At 44.8% G+C, this 23,961-nt stretch overlaps 1 protein-coding gene across 1 annotated transcript in view; it reads left to right on the top strand.

Moving 5' to 3' along the window:
- Positions 1-324: 324 nt before the first annotated feature.
- The window catches only part of LOC311140352 (protein PTHB1-like), a gene marked incomplete at its 3' end in the record, with an annotated part of 154,458 nt that continues 130,821 nt past the window's right edge, over positions 325-23,961 (top strand). Inside the window, exons 1-7 of the mRNA XM_084175375.1 lie at positions 325-467; positions 3,995-4,059; positions 5,799-5,912; positions 8,947-9,121; positions 13,015-13,099; positions 13,171-13,354; positions 15,932-16,061. Of these exons, the coding sequence (XP_084031501.1) occupies positions 340-467; positions 3,995-4,059; positions 5,799-5,912; positions 8,947-9,121; positions 13,015-13,099; positions 13,171-13,354; positions 15,932-16,061 (881 nt within the window). The 5' untranslated portion in view covers positions 325-339. The remainder of the gene's footprint in view (positions 468-3,994; positions 4,060-5,798; positions 5,913-8,946; positions 9,122-13,014; positions 13,100-13,170; positions 13,355-15,931; positions 16,062-23,961) is intronic.

Below are 23,961 nucleotides of genomic sequence, written 5' to 3'. Positions count from 1 at the left end.
CCATACCCTGTTCAAAGGCACTTAAATATTTTGTCTTGCCCATTCACACATACACAATCCATGTCTCAATGCTTCAAAATCCTTCTTTAACCTGTCTCCTCCCCTTCATCTACACTGATTGGAATGGCTTTAACAAGTGTCATCGATGAGGGATCATAGCTTTCACCTGGATTCACCTGGTCAGTCTGTCATGGAAAGAGCAGCTGTTCATAATGATTTGTACAATCAGTGTACAATGAAGGGAGCAATATGAGACATTAGAAAATACAATGTACAAAAACACAAGTATGCAGTGTGTATGTCCTCTCTCCTGTAGATAAGATAGTGGTGGGCAGCTACATGGGCATGCTGCGGATCTTCTCCCCCCACCCTGCCAAGCCTGGAGAGCCCAGCCCGGCAGACAGCCAGCTACTGGAGGTGCAGCTCAGAGACCCCGTCATCCAGGTTGAAGTGGGCAAGTTTGTCTCGTAAGTACCAGGGCACACGCACCTACTGCTCAAATAGTATGCTACACACACCTACTGCTCTGGGATGTACAGTGAGGGAAAAATGTATTTGATCCCCTGCTGATTTTGTACGTTTGCCCACTGACAAAGATATGATCAGTCTATAATTTTAATGGTAGGTTTATTTGAACAGTGAGAGACAGAATAACAACAAAAAAATCCAGAAAAACGCATGTCAGAAATGTTATAAATTGATTTATATTTTAATGAGGGAAATAAGTATTTGACCCCTCTGCAAAACATGACTTAGTACTTGGTGGCAAAACCCTTGTTGGCAATCACAGAGGTCAGACGTTTCTTGTATTTGGCCACCAGGTTTGCACACATCTCAGGAGGGATTTTGTCCCACTCCTCTTTGCAGATCTTCTCTAAGTCATTAAGGTTTCGAGGCTGACGTTTGGCAACTGAATCTTCAGCTCCCTCCACAGATTTTCTATGGGATTAAGGTCTGGAGACTGGCTAGGCCACTCCAGGACCTTAATGTGCTTCTTCTTGAGCCACTCCTTTGTTGCCTTGGCCGTGTGTTTTGGGTCATTGTCATGCTGGAATACCCATCCACGACCCATTTTCAATGCCCTGGCTGAGGGAAGGAGGTTCTCACCCAAGATTTGACGGGACATGGCGCCGTCCATCGTCCCTTTGATGCGGTGAAGTTGTCCTGTCCCCTTAGCAGAAAAACACCCCCAAACATAATGTTTCCACCTCTATGTTTGACGGTGGGGATGGTGTTCTTGGGGTCATAGGCAGCATTCCTCCTCCTCCAAACCCTGCGAGTTGAGTGCCAAAGAGCTCGATTTTGGTCTCATCTGACCACAACACTTTCACCCAGTTCTCCTCTGAATCATTCAGATGTTCATTGGCAAACTACAGACGGGCCTGTATATGTGCTTTCTTGAGCAGGGGGACCTTGCGGGCGCTGCAGGATTTCAGCCCTTCACGGGGTAGTGTGTTACCAATTGTTTTCTTGGTGACTATGGTCCCAGCTGCCTTGAGATCATTGACAAGATCCTCCCGTGTAGTTCTGGGCTGATTCCTCACCGTTCTCATGATCATTGCAACTCCATGAGGTGAGATCTTGCATGGAGCCTGAGGGAGATTGACAGTTATTTTGTGTTTCTTCCATTTGCGAATAATCGCACAAACTGTTGTCACCTTCTCACCAAGCTGCTTGGCGATGGTCCTGTAGCCCATTCCAGCCTTGTGTAGGTCTACAATCTTGTCCCTGACATCTTTGGAGAGCTCTTTGGTCTTGGCCATGGTGGAGAGTTTGGAATCTGATTGATTGATTGCTTCTGTGGACAGGTGTCTTTTATACAGGTAACAAGCTGAGATTAGGAGTGTGCTCCTAATCTCAGCTCGTTACCTGTATAAAAGACACCTGGGAGCCAGAAATCTTTCTGATTGAGAGGGGGTCAAATACTTATTTCCCTCATTAAAATGCAAATCAATTTATAACATTTTTGACATGCGTTTTTCTGGATTTTTTTGTTGTTATTCTATCTCTCACTGTTTAAATAAACCTACCATTAAAATTATAGACTGATCATTTCTTTGTCAGTGGGCAAATGTACAAACTCAGCAGGGGATCAAATACTTTTTTCCCTCACTGTATGCTAATGATGCTCTCACTTACTCTTTATTTATTTTATTTTACCTTTATTTAACTAGGCAAGTCACTTAAGAACAAATTCTTATTTACAATGACGGCCTACACCGGCCAAACCCGGACGACGCTGGGCGCTGTGCGCCGCCCTATGGGACTCCCAATCACGGCCGGTTGTGATACAGCCTGAAATCGAACCAGGTGGTCTGTAGTGACGCCTCAAGCACTGAAATGCAGTGCCTTAGACCGCTGCGCCACTCGGGAGAGGGGGAACTCTAAGCAATCACTCAGTCATCGTGTTAATAATGCCTTTTCTCCTCCCCCCTCTCTGGCACTCAGAAGTGTGGCCTGGAATTGCAGGTCAAATGGGCAATCATGGCATTAACTAAATATAGCCCTGCTTACAACATGAAGTACCACCTCACGAATGGAACTCTCTACCCTCATTGTCCTACATCACTGCCGAAGGACTAGAGTCACACAGGAATGATGATGTCACGTGTTGGGAGTCAATGGCTTTTCCTGTTGCTTCCTAAACACACATTAGTTTCATGTACATAATTCAGTCATAAGTAGGGCCAAGGGTTTCTCCTGATCACATGACCTTGCTGACCCTAGTCATGACACCGTCGTGAACTCCTGACCCTAGTCATACTGTCAGGCTGTGAAATCCCCTGTACCACAAAGTCAAGAGGTAGTTGCTGTCACGGCGTTTGGTTATCCACTGAATAGACATGAATGGAGTTCATGAACCTTGGCATTGACTGTAACTTTATTATTGTCTGAATCTGCTTCCAGTACATCCTGACCACCATGTCATGAGTTCAGCTCTCTCCATGTGATTTATCATACCATATCAACCACCTAGTCTCAAACTTGGCTGGGCCCACTACTTTAGCCTAACCACCAAGTTAACGGCACATAGTTGGAGACACCCCAGGGTCCCATTTCAAGATGTTGTTAAAGGAAATTTTGTTCTCAAGGACTTTAACTTGCTAAATACAGGTTGAGTAAATACTCAAATATTTTGAACAAAAAATGTCAAGCGCTAGACTGAAACCACCATTGCCCCCTCTGCTCTCCCCATGGCCAAAAGTATTCAAGTAAGAGGAGAAAGAGGGGGATGGGAGGAGAAAGATGGAGAGAAAGGGAGGAATGGTGAGGGAAGACGGGAATGTTGGGATATGTCATCACGGTGGTACATTCCTGGGTGCACAGGGACCTCCTGGACAGACAGGCTTCCGGGAACTTTTCCAAAAGCTTTTCCCACAAAGGGGATGTATGAGTCAAAGGATTCCTTCATCTGTTTGTTTACATTTTATGTTACTGTATGTTTTGGGGAAGCTGGTTTCGGTTAGCATTTTTAATGACCATTGAGTGTTCCCTAAATGGAGAAACACATTGTAAATATTGTCTCTAGAGCAGTGGGGCGGGAGATGGTGAAATATTTTCTAATCGACAGTGGACGATGTGGTTTTGAGTAAAGAAGAAATCACCCGGCTTCGTTTTTAGTTGTTTTTCCTCTGTAAACATTACAGTAGGGTTGACGACCGACATGTGTTCCTCCGCAAATCTGTAGAACACATGTGCAAACCATAGATTTACATCAAACAGATTTGTCACTTTTTCCTATGTGTATTATATTTATCCATTCACAACTTGTGCTTGAAGTAGCAGTTGCCCTTAAAATACAAATTGAAGGCCAGGGTTGACTACAACCCCCCCCCCCCCCCCCCCCCCCCACACACACAATCCTAGCCTTAACATTAGTTTATACTTCATTATATTTATACTGATATACTCTTATATCAGTATTGTCCTGTATGTTTTCATTGGCAATTTTGGACATCTGTTCTTCGCAGTGATTGAATGATCTTCTCTGCAGGTGTTCAGATCTTCTTCATCTGGCTGTGCTTCACCCCAGAAAACTCTCTGTATACTCCATCTCAGGTAATACCACACATTTCAACATTGGGTGTAATATGCATGCCACACCACATTGATTTAGTGGACTACTACAGACTGGAATATGTTCCGGGATTCATCTGATAACATTGAGGAGTTTAGCACATCTGTCACCGGTTTCATTAATAAGTGCATCGACGACGTCGTCCCCACAGTGACCGTATGTACTGTACATATCCCAACCAAAAGCCATGGATTGATTTTTTTTTTTCTCAATTTGTCTGTCATAGTTGACGTGTACCTATGATGAAAATTACAGGCCTCTCTCATCTTTTTAAGTGGGAGAACTTGCACAATTGGTGGCTGACTAAATACTTTTTTTCCCCACTGTATGTGAGAATGCTGTTCATTGACTACAGCTCAGTGTTCAACATCATAGTGCCCACCAAGCTCATCACTAAGCTCAGGACCCTGAGACTAAACACCTCCCTCTGCAACTGGATCCTGGACTTCCTGACGGGCCGCCCCCAGGTGGTGAGGGTAGGTAACAACACATCAGCCGCGCTTGCCCTTAACACAGGGCCCTTCAGGGGTGCGTGCTTAGTCCCCTCCTGTACTCCCTGTTCACCCACGACTGCGTGACCACGCACAACTCCAACACCATCATTACGTTTGCTGACTCTGGTAGGCCTGACGACAATGAGACCGCCTATAGAGAGGAGGTCAGTGACCTGGCAGTGTGGTGCCAGGACAACAACCTCTCCCTCAACGTCAGCAAGACAAAGGAGCTGATCTTGGACTACCGGACACAGAGGGCTGAGCACGCCCACTTCCACATCGATGGGGCTGTAGTGGTGCGTGTCGAGAGCATTAAGTTCCTCGGTTTCCACATCACTCAGGAATTAACATGGTCCAGACACACCAACACAGTCGTGAAGAAGGCATGACAATGCCTCTTTCCCATCGGGAGACTGAAAAGATTTGGCATAGGCCCTCAGATCCTCAAAAAGTTATATAGCTACACCATTGAGTGCATCTTGACTTGCTGCATCACCGCTTGGTATGGCAACTGCTTGGCATCCGACCGCAAGGCACTACTGAGGGTAGTGCGTACGGCCCAGTACATCACTGGAGCCAAGCACCTTGCCATCCAGGACCTCCAGCCACCCAAGTCACAGACTGTTTGTTCTCTCTGATACCTTACCGCACTGCAAGCAGTACCGATGCACCAAGTCTGGAACCAACAGGACCCTGAACCGCTTCTACCCCCCAAGCCATAAGACTACTAAATAGTCCAGGTAGCTATTTGGTTAACTATCTGCATGACCCTCTTTGCACTAACATTTTTTACTCATCACATACGCTGCTGCTACTGTTTATTATCTATCCTGTTGCCTACCTCTACCTATATGTACATATCTACCTCAATTAACTCATACCCCTGCACATGGACTCGGTACTGGTACTCCGTGTATATAGCCAAGTTAGTGTTACTCATTGTGTATTTATTCCTCAGGTTATTATTTGTTCTATATTTCTCTCTGCATTGTTGGGAAGGGCCCGTAAGTTTCACTGTTAGTCTACACCTGTTGTTTACGAAAGAATGTGACAAATAAGATTTGATTTGATTTTGATTTGATACTATGGCAGTTTGCTCCCGTTCTTCTAGTTCTCATTCTGCAGATTTAACCATAGGACATAGTAATGATATGTGACAATAAATATTAATATGGAGGGTCTCTCTCTCTCTCTCTCTCTACCTCTCTCTACTGTCTCTACCGTAGGTACTGCTGGTAATGTGGAGCATGGGGTTCAGTATCAGCTCAAGCGGGTCTATGAGCACAACCTCCAGAGGACCGCCTGCAACATGACCTATGGAACCTTCGGAGGGGTCACAGGTAACACGTCACAGCGCCCCCATGACCAGCTCAAACACTTCACATGTAACAGATATTTACAGTTACATTTACGTCATTTATCAGACACTCTTATCCAGAGCGACTTACAAATTGGTGCATTCACCTTATGATAGCCAGTGGGACAACCACTTTACAATGTTTTATTTTTATTTATTTATTTATTATTTTTCCTATTTTTTGTGTTAATTTGTTGTTATTTTAAATATTTGTCTTAATATTTTTTTTTTTAATGTTCATTTGTTTTATATACTTTTCTTTTGTGTGTTTTTTAAAATATTATTATTATTATTATTTTTTTATTATTTTTTTTTTGTAGGGGGGGGGGGGGGTGGGGGATAGTAGAAGGATTACTTTTTATACTATCCCAGGTATTCCTTAAAGAGGTAGGGTTTCAAGTGTCTCCGGAAGGTGGTCAGTGACTCCGCTGTCCTGGCGTCGTGAGGGAGCTTGTTCCACCATTGGGGTGCCAGAGCAGCGAACAGTTTTGACTGGGCTGAGCGGGAACTGTGCTTCCGCAGAGATAGGGGGACCAGCAGGTCAGAGGTGGAAGAACGCAATGCCCTCGTTTGAGTGTAGGGATATGCATTGACAGTTTAGTCACACACACACACTCTTTCCATTTTTTGGGTTAATTCCCTGCCCTTTCATTTCTAATGACCACAGAGCTATAAGTGTAGAATATGACTCATTCTGTGTGGAGGGGAACCCTTGGTGTTCTGGTGCAGGTTTATTTGGATGGCAGTGACTGGATCAGTGTGTGCATGGGTGTGTGTATGCATGTGCACACGTGTGGGTGTGTGGGTGTATTTGTATGTGTAGTAAGTTAGGTTGTGTGTGTCCTTTTAAAGGTTGTGTCAGGTCAACTACAGAAGCTTTCTTTTAGCCTGCCACGAACACACTCCTGAAATCTGGACCCAAGCCACAGACAAGAGACAACAGGCAATTCATTAATGGGAGAGCACATGTATCCAAACACGTGCTCCCCTGAACACACACACACACACACACACACACACACACACCTCAACAATATAACCCTTATTTTATTATTGGTCTTCCCATGTCTAAAAGGACTTCAGTTAAACGCTGGTCTGGTTTGTGTGCATGCACGTGTGTGTGAGGAGACTTGGAGATGTTTAGGAAGGGAGTCGTTGTGTTTCTCCTCCTTCTCTTTCTTACTCTTGAGTCACTCACTCTCTCACTCACACACACACTCTCAGTATAGTCGTGTCTCTCTGTGCCTCTCCTGTCAGTGTAGAGAGAGAGTGGATTACAATGAGGTTCCTATAAATAAGAGGCTAAGAGGATCTCAACTCTAATCCTGCTCCAGGGTTACACTACCACACATCGCCACCGGGGAGCAGCACAGCCTGTGGAATCAGCTCCTACACACCAGTACACACTTGTCATCTGAGAGAGTGTATTCATCTGAAATGAGTGTGTGTATCTGTTTGTCTGTGTGTGTGTTTTCTGTGTGCATGAGTGTGTGTACACATCCAAATGTGAGCACCCATAATAGTTCCCGACCATAGAATGACTGTAGGCGCTGTAATAGCAGTGTTGTACTAATACAGCCCTAATGGCTGGGCTGGGCTGGGTTTGGGTCCGAATCGGGCCACACACACACAGCGTAGGCCATTCTAAGCAACACCTGGCCCACACCCCAGCCCAACACTACCCAGAACCCAGGCCCAAAGAACCACTGAACTGCTCTGCTCTGTCCTGCCAGCCTCTGTGCTTTGTCCTTGGGGCAAAACCTGTATAACAGCATGTTCTATTAATGCTATTAGTATGGGGTGGTTTCCTCTATATGTCTCTGCTAAGGTTAGAAGTGCTGTACTAATGGTTTACAGAGCTAGAAGAGCAGTTTTTTGATATCTTTAGTATGGGCGTAGACCCACACACAAGCGTGAGAGAAGACACACGCATACATGCACACACACCATACATGTGCACACACACACACACACACACACACACGGCGGGGTAATTGTGTGAGAGGCCTTGTCCTTCAGTGTTTTACTGACCTCCCAACCTGAGCCCAGCTCACCAAATGGGGATGACCAGAATAGCTGGTGACGCACACACCCACACGTGTTTATTAATGTGTATCTGCTCTGTAGGTGGTACTCCCTGACCCCTTGTTGATGTGAGTGTGATTTTTAATAGCGCGTAGAGGCCTAATTATAGTTATCTGGTCTCACAACCACTCTGTTTTATGGCTCATTGTGTGTGTGTGTGTGTGTGTGTGTGTGTGTACTCAGCCTTCTCAGATTTTCTCTGCCATAAAACTCAGTGGGCCATTCCAAGCACTCCACACACACACACTCACACACTCAGGGAACACAGACCTAAAGCTGTGTAAGGCTGCTGTGAACAGACCTGCTCAGTCCAAGAGGTGTTAATGGACATATCAGATTCAGCGGAAGACAAATTAGCAGCTAACCCACCACTACAACACAACATAGCAGAGCAGCTAACCCACACCACTACAACACAACATAGCAGAGTAGCTAACCCACCACTACAACACAACATAGCAGAGCAGCTAACCCACCACTACAACACAACATAGCAGAGTAGCTAACCCACCACTACAACACAACATAGCAGAGCAGCTAACCCACCACTACAGCACAACATAGCAGAGCAGCTAACCCACCACTACAGCACAACATAGCAGAGCAGCTAACCCACCACTACAGCACAACATAGCAGAGCTGCTAACCCACCACTACAGCACAACATAGCAGAGCAGCTAAACCACCACTACAGCACAACATGTCAAGCAGAACTGTAGGTTACATTTTTCCACAGAACGTATAACATTATACAAGTCATTTAGTCAGGCAGCATTCAGGTCTATGTTCTGTTATTATGTGTACTTTTCTGTGATTCCGTGATGCCAGTATGATTCCACCAGGTTGTCATGTGTTAATGTCCTAACCCTGTGTGTTGAATTAACGTTTATTCAACACTCCTGTAACGTTTGTCTTTTGTTCTTTCCCTTCAGACCACCACTCTCTGTGTATCCAGTCCATGGACGGCATGCTGATGTTCTTTGAGCAGGAGAGTTACTCATTTGGCCGTTTCCTCCCTGGCTTCCTCCTGCCTGGCCCTCTGTGTTACTGCTCCCGCACTGACACCTTCCTCACTGTGTCCTCAGTACGACAGGTTGAGAGCTACAGGTACACACACACGCTGCAAAACACACACGCACACGCTGCAAAACACACACACACGCTGCAAAACACACACACACACGCTGCAAAACACACACACACGCTGCAAAACACACACACACACACGCTGCAAAACACACACACACACGCTGCAAAACACACACACACACGCTGCAAAACACACACACACACGCTGCAAAACACACACACACACGCTGCAAAACACACACACGCTGCAAAACACACACACACACACACGCTGCAAAACACACACACACACACACACACACACACACACACACGCTGCAAAACACACACACACACACACACACACATGCTGCAAAACACACACACGCTGCAAAACACACACACGCTGCAAAACACACACACACACGCTGCAAAACACACACACGCTGCAAAACACACACACACACACACACACGCTGCAAAACACACACACACGCTGCAAAACACACACACACACACACACACACACACGCTGCAAAACACACACACACGCTGCAAAACACACACACACACACACACACTGCAAAACACACACACACACGCTGCAAAACACACACACACGCTGCAAAACACACACACACACACACACACACACGCTGCAAAACACACACACACTCCTCAGGGGAAACACGCTGCAAAACACACACACACACGCTGCAAAACACACACACATGCTGCAAAACACACACACACACACACACGCTGCAAAACACACACACACTCCTCAGGGGAAAGTAAGTGAATGAAAAAGTGAGTGTGAGTGAAGAAGTGTACTCGTCGCCTCTGAAGGCTGTCTGCCTGCCTGCTACTCCACACTAGATCTTTAAATACATCTGTGGTGCAGCAGACGGGAGGTCATTTTCTAGTCCTCCTAACACCACAAACCACTGCACCATCTTTAAATAATAGGGGAGAGTGTTCTGTGTGTGTGTGCTTGTCTTTGCGTGTGTGTGCTTGTCTTTGCGTGTGTGTGTGTGTGTAAATCGTGTATAGGGGATACTGCAGATTATTGCCACAGCTGAGTCTGGTTATCCCCGGTGCTAAGTTAACATTTTCACGTCCTAATGAAATTTCCACTCATTGATCTCCACAGCTCCTCATGTAAGCCATATCTTTATTTTCCTCTACTTTGGCCACTCATCGCCCCGCCACAATAATCACAGTTCCCTTCCTCTACAAACACACACCGGGATTTTCCTTTTTGACGCTCCTGCTAAAACCGGAGGGAAATTGGGGAAAGGCGGAAGTGTGTGAGTGTGTGTGTTTTGGTGTGTGAAACCCGGCCTTCCGGCTGTTTGTTATCCCAGATTTCTCCGATATCAAGAGCTTCCCCAGACGAGATATCAATGCGGAAACGCTGACACCCTCCTCCCTCTCCTCAATTCTCAGACTGTATATATGAATTCTAATAAAAATGATTCTGCCAAGGATGGAGCGCTCTATGGCCCCAGTTAACACTTGGCTGTGTCTAGACTTGGTCTCTGGGGCTAGAATTCCACCTTCTGATCAAATCTACAATCAAAAGTCAAGAAAACTGTAGATACAAAGAGAGCTACATTTGGTCATGAAAATCCTGCATGTTAGTCAGAAATAGCCTTGCTCTGAGTGTCATACTACATAATATCAGTCAGCTAGTGGAACTGTTCCGCTCCCTTGGTTTGTTTAGCCAGTAATGTTGATTTTCTCTCCGCTTGAGGGTTGATGAATGAGGGTTTGATTTTGTGTGTGTGTATCAGGGCAGTATTGGGTAGATATCCTCTTTCATATAAATGACTGGGCTGTTTCCTCTGGCTGTAGACGTCCCACGCTGGCTGCTGAGTGACATACACACACACACACACACACACACACACACATCCCCGTCCTTCATCTAGCCTCCATGCCCGGCTTCACACACTCACTCTGTCTCTCTCTGGGCGGTCTGAGACACAGCGACACTCTTCTGTCTAACCTGGAGAGGTTGACTGGGTTTGTGTGGACTGCACTGGTTAAATGTGAGCCTCATGTGTGGTGTGTGTTGGTAGTGTGTACATGCGCACACACGATCATACATTTTGTACACACAACCGTGCATGCATATTATGCACATATTTCTACTCATGTAAACACACACACACCTTCCCTGCTCCCCTGGGCTGGCCTGAGCTGTGGAACTCTGAATGTGTGTGTGCATGCTGGTGAATAATACATTCTTCAAGGTTTGGACTCTATCATCACACACACACACACACACACACACACACACACACACACACACACACACACACACACACAGTCACACACTTTGTGATTCTATGTGTTAGATCTCATTCACACTAGCGCATTCACCAACAGACCTGACCATAGTACTCTGGCCTTAAAAGGCCTTGGCTAGATGGTGCCAATCTCTCCCATCCATTTAGGATTGAGCCCTGCAGATTTCTTATAGCTGATAAGAAGTAATGTATGAATGCAAACCAAAGTGCACTTCAACACTTCTTCGATGTGCATTTGTCAGGAGTGTACTCTATTGCTATACCTCTGCAACCAGGGACGGCAAACTAGGTCCTGTTTCCTCTTCCTCCACCTTCCTCCTTGGCCCTGCTTGCTGTTGTCTTTGGACATTTTCATTCCTCCATTCCTTTCTCAGAGAGCAAGAGAAAGTGACTTTCTCCCTGACAGAGCAAATAGTCTCCTGTCGTTTACAGCTCCACAAACATCAGGGCTTAGCAGGTTCTGATTTCCCTTCCGTTCCCCGCTCCTCCGCACACTCCACTGGCTTCCAGTTGAAGCTCGCATCTGCTACAAGACCATGGTGCTTGCCTAAGGAGCTGTGAGGGGAACTGCACCTCCGTACCTTCAGGCTCTGATCAGTCCCTACACCCAAACGAGGGCATTGCGTTCATCCACCTCTGGCCTGCTGGCCCCCCTACCTCTGCGGAAGCACAGTTCCCGCTCAGCCCAGTCAAAACTGTTCGCTGCTCTGGCACCCCAATGGTGGACCAAGCTCCCTCACGACGCCAGGACAGCGGAGTCACTCACCACCTTCCGGAGACACTTGAAACCCCACCTCTTTAAGGAATACCTGGGATAGTATAAAGTAATCCTTCTACCCCACCCCCACAAAAAAAATAAAAAAAAATAATAAATTATTGTAAAGTGGTTATCCCACTGGCTATAAGGTGAATGCACCAATTTGTAAGTCGCTCTGGATAAGAGTGTCTGCTAAATGACGTAAATGTAAAATGTAATATAATTATCTGATTCTTAGCAGCTTTTCCTTCTCCCGCTCCCTCCCGAGGGGCCAGGTGACTGTGTGTGTGTGTGTGTGAGATGTCTGTAGCTACTATAGCCAGCTCCAGCCTTTTACTGGAAATCAGATTGTATGAATGCCATACTGCTAGAGTACTGTAGACTGACTCCAGATCAGTATCATGAAACTGCTATTAATAAAGCCATTGTTTGAGAATGTAAAAGCATGATGCTAGCTAACTAGCGTATCTGGATAATGGTTTGTGGCATTCACTTCAGTTGTCATAACACAGATGGATGTCTGTTATGTCATTATTATGACAGTGGGGCTTCTGACAGAGGGTCCAGCTGAAGTGTTTCTGAAGTGTTACCACTGGGAACATTGTGTATCTAAACTGAAGTGTTCCCAGTGAGAACAGTGTGTGTGTGTGTGTGCGTGTGTGTGTGTGTGTGTGTGTGTGTGTGTGTGTGTGTGTGTGTGTGTGTGTGTGTGTGTGTGTGTGTGTGTGTGTGTGTGTGTGTGTGTGTGTGTGTGTGTGTGTGTGTGTGTGTGTGTGTGTGTGTGTGTGTGTGTGTGTGTGTGTGTGTGTGTGTGTGTGTGTGTGTGTGTGTGTGTCTAAACTGAAGTGTTCCTAACCCAGGTATGAGACGCTGGCAGTGGCCACAGACGCAGAGACCAGACAGGATGCTGAGCAGCATAGCAAAACTGCAGGGAAGAGACTGACGGTGAGAAGAGAACTTCCTGCCTCTCTCTCTGTGTGTGTGTGTGTGTAACCCTGTGTGTGTGTCCCCCTCAGGCTGAGTGGACCCTGGTCCTGGGGGAGCAGGCCTTGGACCTCTGTGTCCCCTCCTTCTCTCCGTCCTCGTCCTCCATCTTTGTTTGCGGCGAGAGGAACCTGTACTGCCTCAAAGACAACGGGCATATCCGCTTCATGAAGAAACTGGAGTACAACCCCAGCTGCTTCCTCCCCTATTCCTCAGGTAATGGGACAGCCCTAGTGCTTCCTCACATAACAGACTGCTCTACTGCTTGATATCATTAGCTTATATACTGCTTGATATCAGATGCACTATTTGTAGGACATATTTTAGGACATAGTAGATACCCATCCAATCGAATGGTTTCCTCCATATTATTGCGGAATATTTTTGCTGACTCTTCTATCCAGTCTTTGTTTTAGGTCTGCCATGTGGATACTGGTCTAACAAATATTTCTAGTGGTGATAAGACATTCCCCATTCCTGTCCAGTGTGCGTGGCGGTAGCAGAATGAGTGTTTGTCCGTGAGCTCAGGTTCATCTGATAGGGAGTCTCTCGGCTCCTGGGTTTTGTTTGAGGGACCGGAGTCCTGACTGACTCCCAGCATACCACTCCAACCAGAGGAAGTAGGAAATATCACAGAGCAAGGCATGCTCTAATCTGATCCATATTTAGCATATGTAGCACCTCGAACACGCAACACACAGCACCGTCACCTGCATAAGCACACGCACATACACAGCATGTTCTGCTGGCGGAATGCCCTGTAGATCAGGAGTCTGCGTGTTGCATGTTTATTCCACTATCGCAGGACCCACTTATGGGTTCCAGCCAACACACCTCTCTCCAGCTGAGCTCAGTTACAGGTAACTGCCAAAATAAAGGAAACACCAACAAAGTGTTTTAGTAGGGTGTAGGAGCCACCATGAGCTGCCAGAACGCGCCTTGTCATAGATTCTACAAGTGTCTGGAACTCTATTGTAGGGATGTGACACCATTCTTCCATGAGAAATTCCATAATTTGGTGTTTTGTTGATGGTGGTGGAAAACGCTGTCTCTGGCGGCGCTCCAGAATCTCTCATAAGTGTTCAATTGGGTTGAGATCTGGTGACTGAGAGAGACACACCCCCTTTAAAACCCCTATGCTCCTTTTGAGACCCCTCTTTCAAAGTCACTGAGATCTTTTCTTTTAGCCATGTTAGCCAAAATAATGGGCAACTGGGAATTTTTATACATGACCCTGAGCATGATGGGATGTTAATTGCTTAATTAACTCAGGAAACACCTGTGTGGAAGCGCCTGCTTTCAATATACTTTGTATCCCTCATTTACTCAAGTGTTTCCTTTATTTTGGGAGTTAACTGTATATACATGGAGAGAGGGATGCAATGGAAGGAGAGCAGGAGAGAAAGAAAAGGGTGAGGGAGCAGGGAGGAAATAGGTGAGAGAAAGGAGGGAGGAAAGGAAGGAGAGAGGGATGGAGGAGGAAGCAGGGTGGCTGAGAGAGATTTTGAAAAAATATATTAAAAACAATTTCAACCAGAGACACCTGCTATTCCTCATTGAGGTGTGTTTGACCTGTGAGCACCATTTCCTCTGGTACACACACACCCTTACTTCACACTATTCCCATTCCATTTGCATCGTTCCTCTATAAAGGCCAGGAACCCAGGTGACAACGATCACAGTCCTCGATAGTTTTCTCTGGTTGTGTTTTCAACAGCCACCCGGACAGTATGGAAAATGACTTCCCGCTATTGTAATCTGCTACGGTTGGGTTTTCAATACAGAGAGAGTGAGAGGAACTTTCCGGGCTGCTGACTTTTACATTGTTTTGGCTGGAACTTTAGCGGTTTACCGGCCCGCTCCCAATATTTCACAGGTTTCCCCCTCTGGCCCTCCGCTATGCAGCTGCCTTTTTTGGCTCACGTTCTCCTTTTTTCTCTCTCCCTCATTTCTTTGCCCCCCCCCCCCCTCTCTCTCTCTCATCCTCTGTTTCTCCCTCAAGGAGTGATAATACAGCCACTTAACCCCAGCATTGATAATAATCACTTATAATTAGTGTACACACATACACCTCTGGGTAAGGTGTGTTCAGGGAAACCATTGCCACATGTCTGTCTGATACACAGCTATTAATACAGTGCCTGGCCACAGTGGCAGAACAGAACGAACCAGGAAGAGCGAAAGAGGAGGAAAAACAAGTGCAGCTATATGTAGTGGATGGAGGGAGTCCTCTAAGTCCTTCTCTTTGAGAGTTGAGAGAAGGGCAATGTGAGCTTTGAAGTGGCATAGAGGTCAAATATAAGCTGTCTGTCATTTTGGCCTTGCCCGCCCCTGCCCTCTATCCCAGTGAGGTTGGCTAGGCGTGTGTTGCGTGTGCCTCTCAGATCTCCCATGGTGGCAGTCACGCTAAATGCTGGACAGTGTGCCAGGAAGTGTGTGTGTGTGAGGACAAACCAAAAGGCGTTTTCATGCTAGACCATTTCAGGTCAACCCGGGGTTTAACCATGTGTGTGTGCTCACACATGAATATTCTTCTACCTCAAAGACACATCCTCACCCCAGAACTCATTTGTAATGACTTGAGATCTTTTTGCTTTCTAAATAGTTCAATATTAATTGAAGGTTTGTTGTTATTTATGGACTGGCTTCTAGCCTGCCAAAGCAACTCCGAGCAAATCGACATCCCATTGATGACTGATGGATGGAAGGACTGTATTTATACAGCACTTTTCTTTCGGTTTCATGCATCTCCTGTGACTGTATCTAACCTCTGACCCCTCCTTCTCTTCCCAGTGTCTGAAGGCACCACCAACACCCTGGTCGGTAACCATAACAACATGCTGCTGGTGTACCAGGATGTGACGTTGAAGTGGGCCGCCCAGCTCTCCTGTTCCCCCGTGGCTGTCAGGCTCGCCAACTTCTTGTGAGTACCCCCCCCCTCACTCGTTACCATGGCACCTGCTGCTGCTATGTTTGGTGTGTTGGTGTTGCCATGATTATAGTGGTTGTGTACGGTAACCAGGATTGGATCAATTCCATTCTGTCAAGGAAATTCAAAAGCCAACCCCCACATTTAACAAAAGAAGTAGTAAGTAGTAAGGTAGTAGCTTTTCCATTCATGAATTCCCACTCATCTCTTCAATTTACTTATTTGAAATGGACCCCAAAGTTGATGGTAACTTTACGCAGATACACTTAAACACACAGTGTGTGCTCAGATTCCACTGATCTGATAAGGTAACAGATACCTCTGTAGGCCTTTACCTGGGGACGGGGGGATGAAAGGAGGAGAGGAGAGTGAGACTCTAAATGGAGGGGGAGGGATGGAAGCTCTCAGATGGAGCTCCATTCCTGTGCTTCAGTGGTGAGTGTCCCTGTGTGTGTCTCTGTAGCGCTGCTGTGTTGGCTCTGTTCTAAAGAGCCCTTCTGTCAGCACCCACTAGATGAGCCTTTCTCTGGGTCCTCCCAGAACACACACACACACACACACACATTTGCATAGCGCACACAGTTACACACTCATCCTCCACACAACCTTACAGAACACATTCTACATAGGACATACATGTATACATGTAGCCACCGTTCTCTCTCTCACTCTGTTGAGCGCTACTCTCTCCCACCCACAGGCACACTCGTGTACATGCACTCTATGAAGCCCAAAGGCCAGGTTTGTTGTTATTATTAGTGTGTTGTTATTAATGATCACCAGTTGTTATGGTTATCACCATGAGAAATCCACCCAAATCCCTGAGAAGAAATGATTTCACAATGTCTTACAGCTGGCCAATCAAAACAGATAAGGGAGTGGCGGACTGTAGTACTAAATGTCATCGCAGTGTAATGGCCATAATCACGCTGCAATTTACAACCATTTATTTACAACACAAACAGTGATGAATAATGATGGCGTGTGTGTTTTTTTAAAAGAATTCATAATTCATATACAGCCATGTAGTACCGGTACATGATGAGCTACATATCCACTGCTGATACCATGGGGAGGACTAACAGGCTGTCACCAGACCAGACACCGGTCCTCTCCTTAACCCCTGGTTTCAGTAACATTAACGATAGTTTTGCCTATTCTCTCTCTCTCCCCCTCTGAAAGAGTGTAGGGTTAGGTGAGTTCAGGGGGTAGTGGTTCGGAGGGCCTCCGACTGCTGCAGAATCTGTCAGCTTTTTCCTATTCAGCCCCCCGACTATTAGTGTTCCTGTTTCATACCATCCACCTAGAGGAGAGTGTATCTACTCTGACCTAACCTGACTAGACGAGAGGAACAGCTGAGCAGAGAAGATGGAAGCTTATGGGTCATAGCCCAGTAAAACCAAAGTTAGAAGCTTTAACATACAGTGGGGTCCGAAATTGTAGTATTTGGTTTAGTATTTGGTCCCATATTCCTAGCACACAATGACTACATCAAGCTTATGACTCTACAAATGGATTGGCAGTTCGTTTTGGTTGTGTTTTATTTGGTTTTGTGACCAATAGAAAGTAATGGTAAATAATTTGTTGTGTCATTTTGGTAGAGCTGTCCCCATTTAGTCGATTGTTTGGTCGATAGGCTGTTGGTCGACCGAGTTTATTTTTATTTTTCTGGTGCACAAGACAGCTTTCTGATTTAGCGCCTGTCTCAGTGGATTCATTTAATAGATTTGGCTGTTTTTAATCTTTGCTATGATGTAATAAAGGCAAATTGTTAGAACAGACTAGTATTACTTATAATTGATTTTGTGCTGTTTACACTGTTCCATACAGGCAGAAAAATAATATTGTAATCTAACAGCACTTGTTTGTCACACATAATATGCAGCTCTCGCTCCTATACCCTTATTTTTCTTGGTCTCCTTGTTATTATTACAATTATTATTATGATCATCATTATAATAATAAGTAATGTCGTTATCATTAGTATGCTTGTATAGTAATGTAAAGTGGTTATCCCACTGGCTATAAGGTGAATGCACCAATTTGTAAGTCGCTCTGGATAAGAGCGTCTGCTAAATGACGTAAATGTAAATGTAGTAGCCTTGTATAACCACCATCTGTAGGACTAATAGCGTGTCCTGTTTAGTCTTAATATTAGGCCTATATTTCTATATATATATATATATATATATATATATATATATATATATATATATATATATATATATATATATATATATATATATATATATATATATATATATATATATATATATATATATATATATATATATATATATATATATATATATATATATATATATATATATATATAGGCTACTGTATCAATCAATCAAGTGGCGCAGCGGTCTGAGGCACTGCATCACTACAGAACCGGGTTCGTTCCCAGGCTGTGTCACAACCGGCCGTGGCTGGGAGTCCCATAGGGCGGCGCACAATTGGCCCAACGTCGTCCGGGTTAGGGGGCGTCGTCCGGGTTAGGGGAGGGTTTTGCCGGGGTGGGCTTTACTTGGCTCATCGCGCTCTAGCGACTCCTTGTGGTGGGCCGGGTGCCTGCAGGCTGACGTCGGTCATCAGTTGAATGGTGTTTCCTCCGACAGATGGGTGCGGCTGGGTTAAGCGGGCAGGTGTTAAGAAGCGCGGTTTGTCGGGTCATGTTTCGGAGGACACATGACTCAACCTTCACCTCTCCTGAGCCCGTTGGGGAGTTGCAGCGATGAGACAAGATCGTAATTGGATAGCAATTGGATATCACAAAATTGGGGAGAAAATGGGGGTAAAATAAATTTTGTAAAACAAATATATACAGTGGGGAAAAAAAGTATTTAGTCAGCCACCAATTGTGCAAGTTCTCCCACTTAAAAAGATGAGAGAGGCCTGTAATTTTCATCATAGGTACACGTCAACTATGACAGACAAATTGAGAGAGAAAAAATCCAGAACATCACATTGTAGGATTTTTTATGAATTTATTTGCAAATTATGGTGGAAAATAAGTATTTGGTCACCTACAAACAAGCAAGATTTCTGGCTCTCACAGACCTGTAAATTCTTCTTTAAGAGGCTCCTCTGTCCTCCACTCGTTACCTGTATTAATGGCACCTGTTTGAACTTGTTATCAGTATAAAAGACACCTGTCCACAACCTCAAACAGTCACACTCCAAACTCCACTATGGCCAAGGCCAAAGAGCTGTCAAAGGACACCAGAAACAAAATTGTAGACCTGCACCAGGCTGGGAAGACTGAATCTGCAATAGGTAAGCAGCTTGGTTTGAAGAAATCAACTGTGGGAGCAATTATTAGGAAATGGAAGACATACAAGACCACTGATAATCTCCCTCGATCTGGGGCTCCACGCAAGATCTCACCCCGTGGGGTCAAAATGATCACAAGAACGGTGAGCAGAAATCCCAGAACCACACGGGGGGACCTAGTGAATGACCTGCAGAGAGCTGGGACCAAAGTAACAAAGCCTACCATCAGTAACACACTACGCCGCCAGGGACTCAAATCCTGCAGTGCGAGACGTGTACCCCTGCTTAAGCCAGTACATGTCCAGGCCCGTCTGAAATTTGCTAGAGTGCATTTGGATGATCTAGAAGAGGATTGGGAGAATGTCATATGGTCAGATGAAACCAAAATAGAACATTTTGGTAAAAACTCAACTCATCGTGTTTGGAGGACAAATAATGCTGAGTTGCATCCAAAGAACACCATACCTACTGTGAAGCATGGGGGTGGAAACATCATGCTTTGGGGCTGTTTTTCTGCAAAGGGACCAGGACGACTGATCAGTGTAAAGGAAAGAATGAATGGGGCCATATATCGTGAGATTTTGAGTGAAAACCTCCTTCCATCAGCAAGGGCATTGAAGATGAAATGTGGCTGGGTCTTTCAGCATGACAATGATCCCAAACACACCGCCCGGGCAATGAAGGAGTGGCTTCGTAAAAAGCATTTCAAGGTCCTGGAGTGGCCTAGCCAGTCTCCAGATCTCAACCCCATAGAAAATCTTTGGAGGGAGTTGAAAGTCCGTGTTGCCCAGCGACAGCCCCAAAACATCACTGCTCTAGAGGAGATCTGCATGGAGGAATGGGCCAAAATACCAGCAACAGTGTGTGAAAACCTTGTGAAGACTTACAGAAAATGTTTGACCTGTGTCATTGCCACAAAGGGTATATAACAAAGTATTGAGAAACTTTTTTTATTGACCAAATACTTATTTTCCACCATAACTTGCAAATAAATTCATTAAAAATTCTACAATGTGATTTTCTGGATTTCTTTTTCTCATTTTGTCTGTCATAGTTGACGTGTACCTATAATGAAAATGACAGGCCTCTCTCATCTTTTTAAGTGGGACAACTTGCACAATTGGTGGCTGACTAAATACTTTTTTTCCCCACTGTATATATATATATCATTAGTTAGGATTATCTGTAATCATGGTAGCATCCACATTAATTTAAGTGTTTAGAAACATATTCTATTCCTATTTATAATAAGTGACTCCAAAATGTAGGAGTCACTTATATATATATATATATATATATATATATATATATATATATATATATAACATTCATTCGTTCATGCCATCACACAGCATACGAGGCATTCATGCTTTGAAATGCAATCAAGCATTTTAGTTTAAAAATTAAATAACAAAGGGAGCTTTGAATAATTTGCCTAAATATTAAAATGAACCGCAATTCATGAATGCATGCAACTGTTTTTAGTCTGCTGTAATAAAGGCTTTATATTTGTTTTTCGTTAGAACAGACTCTCTGGTACACTTATTTATTCATTGTTTACACTGTTCCAAATGGTCAGAAAAAATTTAATTGTAATCTAACAGAAACTGTTTGGCACACATAATACTCACGCAACGTTTGCTCCTATACCTTCCTTTTTCTTGATCTCCAGTAGTTTACAGAACTAAGTCAAATGTCTTCCTCAGATCTGACTTCCCCTTTCCCTCCTGAGCAACCAGTAAACATTTGCCCGTTTCGAGTTTCTTTTTCGCATCCTCCACATCCATTTTGCTGTCAACATTACTGTGTTCGGAGTTTGTTATAACCAATTTATTGTTTTGAATATGATAGGCTGTAGGTCAGGCCCTATTGGTCACATGCATGCGACGCTTACATATTTCACGTAAAGAGAGCAAGGGTTGAGGGAATAGGGAATGTTTTTCGTAAACAAATTAGGGATAAAAACATTACGACCAGTCGATTGGTCAAAAGAACAGGACGACTCTCGGTCGACCAAGTAATTTTTTTTTCGGGGACAGCCCTACATTTTGGAGTCACTTATTATAAATAGGAATATAATGTTTCTAAACACTTTTAAATTAATGTGGATGTTACCATGATTCCAGATAATCCTGACTAATGATGAGTGAGAAAGTTACAGGTCAAAGATCACACCCAAAAGACATGCTAACCTCCCCTGTTATTGGTAATGGTGAGAGATTAGCATGTCTTGGGGGTATGATCTTTGACCCTCTAACTTTCTCACTCATCATAATTCCCGATTCATTCAGGATAATCCTTAATCATGGTAGCGTCCAAATTTAATGTAGAACTGTTTAGGAACCTATTCTACTCCTATTTATACTGAACAAAAATATAGACGCAACAGCTACCTTAAAATAAATGGGCCTCACAATGGACCTCAGGAGCTCGTCACGGTATTTCTGTGCATTGAAATTGCCAATCGATAAAATGCAATTGTGTTTGTTGTTCGTAGCTTATGCCTGACCACACCCCACCGCCACCATGGGGCACTCTGTTCACAATGTTGACATCAGCAAACCGCTCGCCGACACGACGCCATACACGTGGTCTGCAGTTGTGAGGCCGGTTGGATGTGCTGACAAATTCTCTAAAACGACATTGGAGGTGGCATATGGTAGAGAAATGAGCATTCAATTCTCTGGCAACAGCTCTGGTGGACATTCCTGCAGTCAGCATGCCAATTGCACGCTCCCTCAACCTGAGACATCTGTGGCATTGTGTTGTGTGACAAAACTGCACATTTTAGAGTAGCCTTTTATTGTCCCCAACACAAGTTGCACCTATGAAATGATCATGCTGTTTAATCAGCTTCTTGATATGCCATACCTGTCAGGTTGATGGATTTTCTTGGCAAATTAGAAATGCTGACTAACAGGGAGAAATAAGCTTTTTGTGCATATGGAACATTTCTGTGATCATATATTTCAGCTCATGAAACATGGGACCAACACTTTACATGTTGCGTTTATATTTTAGTTCAGTATACAATAAAAGTGTTTCCAAAAGGACACAATACATTATTTACCATTAATTTCTATTGGGCAGAAAATAATCTGAAACACAACCAAAACAAACTGCAAATTCATCCAACAAGTTTGTAGAGTCACAACATTGATGTAGTCATTGCGTGCTAGGAATATGGGACCAAATACTAAACTTTTGACTACTTTATTTATAAGAATCTTTAGGAGTGTCAAGTATTTTGACTCCTACATTTTTATGAGGGAAAAAAATATTACTTGTTAAACAAAATCTCTTTCGCTGAGCACTTGTATTACTATAAAATAGAATTTCCCCAAAAAAATGTGAATACAATATAGCTCAGTATTTGAGTTATTTATTTTATACAGTTATTATTACTCATCTTTCTCAAGGAACCCACTGTAGGTCTCCCTGGGGTGGGGGTCAAATAACTTATCCCATTGAGACTTTCTGGTTTGAATAATGATTGAATAACAATGAAAAATACCTTGCATGTGGACAAAAGGGAAACAGAAGGCTTTAGACCTGATGGGAAAGAAACACACACACAGGAACACAATTAGAGAAAATGCTTGACTTTGATAGAATAGTGATATAGTGATAACATTTTATACATTTACATTTACATTTTAGTCATTTAGCAGACGCTCTTATCCAGAGCGACTTACAGGAGCAATTAGGGTTAAGTGCCTTGCTCAAGGGCACATTAACGTCATTTAGCAGACGCTCTTAGCCAGAGCGACTCGCAAATTGGTGCGTTCACCCTATAGCCAGTGGGATAACCACTTTACAATTTGGGGGGGGGGGGGGGGGTTAGAAGGAACACTTTATCCTATCCCAGGTATTCCTTAAAGAGGTGGGGTTTCAAATGTCTCCGGAAGGTGGTGAGTGACTCCGCTGTCCTGGCGTCGTGAGGGAGCTTGTTCCACCATTGGGGTGCCAGAGCAGCGAACAGTTTTGACTGGGCTGAGCGGGAGCTATGCTTCCGCAGAGGAAGGGGAGCCAGCAGGCCAGAGGTGGATGAACGCAATGCCCTCGTTTGGGTGTAGGGACTGATCAGAGCCTGAAGGTACAGAGGTGCCGTTCCCCTCACTGCTCCATAGGCAAGCACCATGGTCTTGTAGCGGATGCGAGCTTCAACTGGAAGCCAGTGGAGTGTGCGGAGGAGGGGGGTGACGTGAGAGAACTTGGGAAGGTTGAACACCAGACGGGCTGCGGCATTCTGGATGAGTTGTAGGGGTTTAATGGCACAGGCAGGGAGGCCAGCCAACAGCGAGTTGCAGTAGTCCAGACGGGAGATGACAAGTGCCTGGATTAGGACCTGTGCCGCTTCCTGTGTAAGGCAGGGTCGTACTCTCCGAATGTTGTAGAGCATGAACCTGCAGGAGCGGGTCACCGCCTTGATGTTGGCGGAGAACGACAGGGTGTTGTCCAGGGTCACGCCTAGGCTCTTCGCACTCTGGGAGGAGGACACAGCGGAGTTGTCAACCGTGATGGCGAGATCATGGAACGGGCAGTCCTTCCCCGGGAGGAAGAGCAGCTCCGTCTTGCCAGGGTTCAGCTTGAGGTGGTGATCCGTCATCCATACTGA

The sequence above is a fragment of the Coregonus lavaretus genome, assembly GCF_964263955.1.
Source record: "Coregonus lavaretus genome assembly, chromosome: 13".
In the NCBI taxonomy this organism is placed as follows: Eukaryota; Metazoa; Chordata; class Actinopteri; order Salmoniformes; family Salmonidae; genus Coregonus; species Coregonus lavaretus.
The sequence above is the reverse complement of the archived record's forward strand: the minus strand, read 5'-3'. Positions and strand labels throughout refer to the sequence as shown.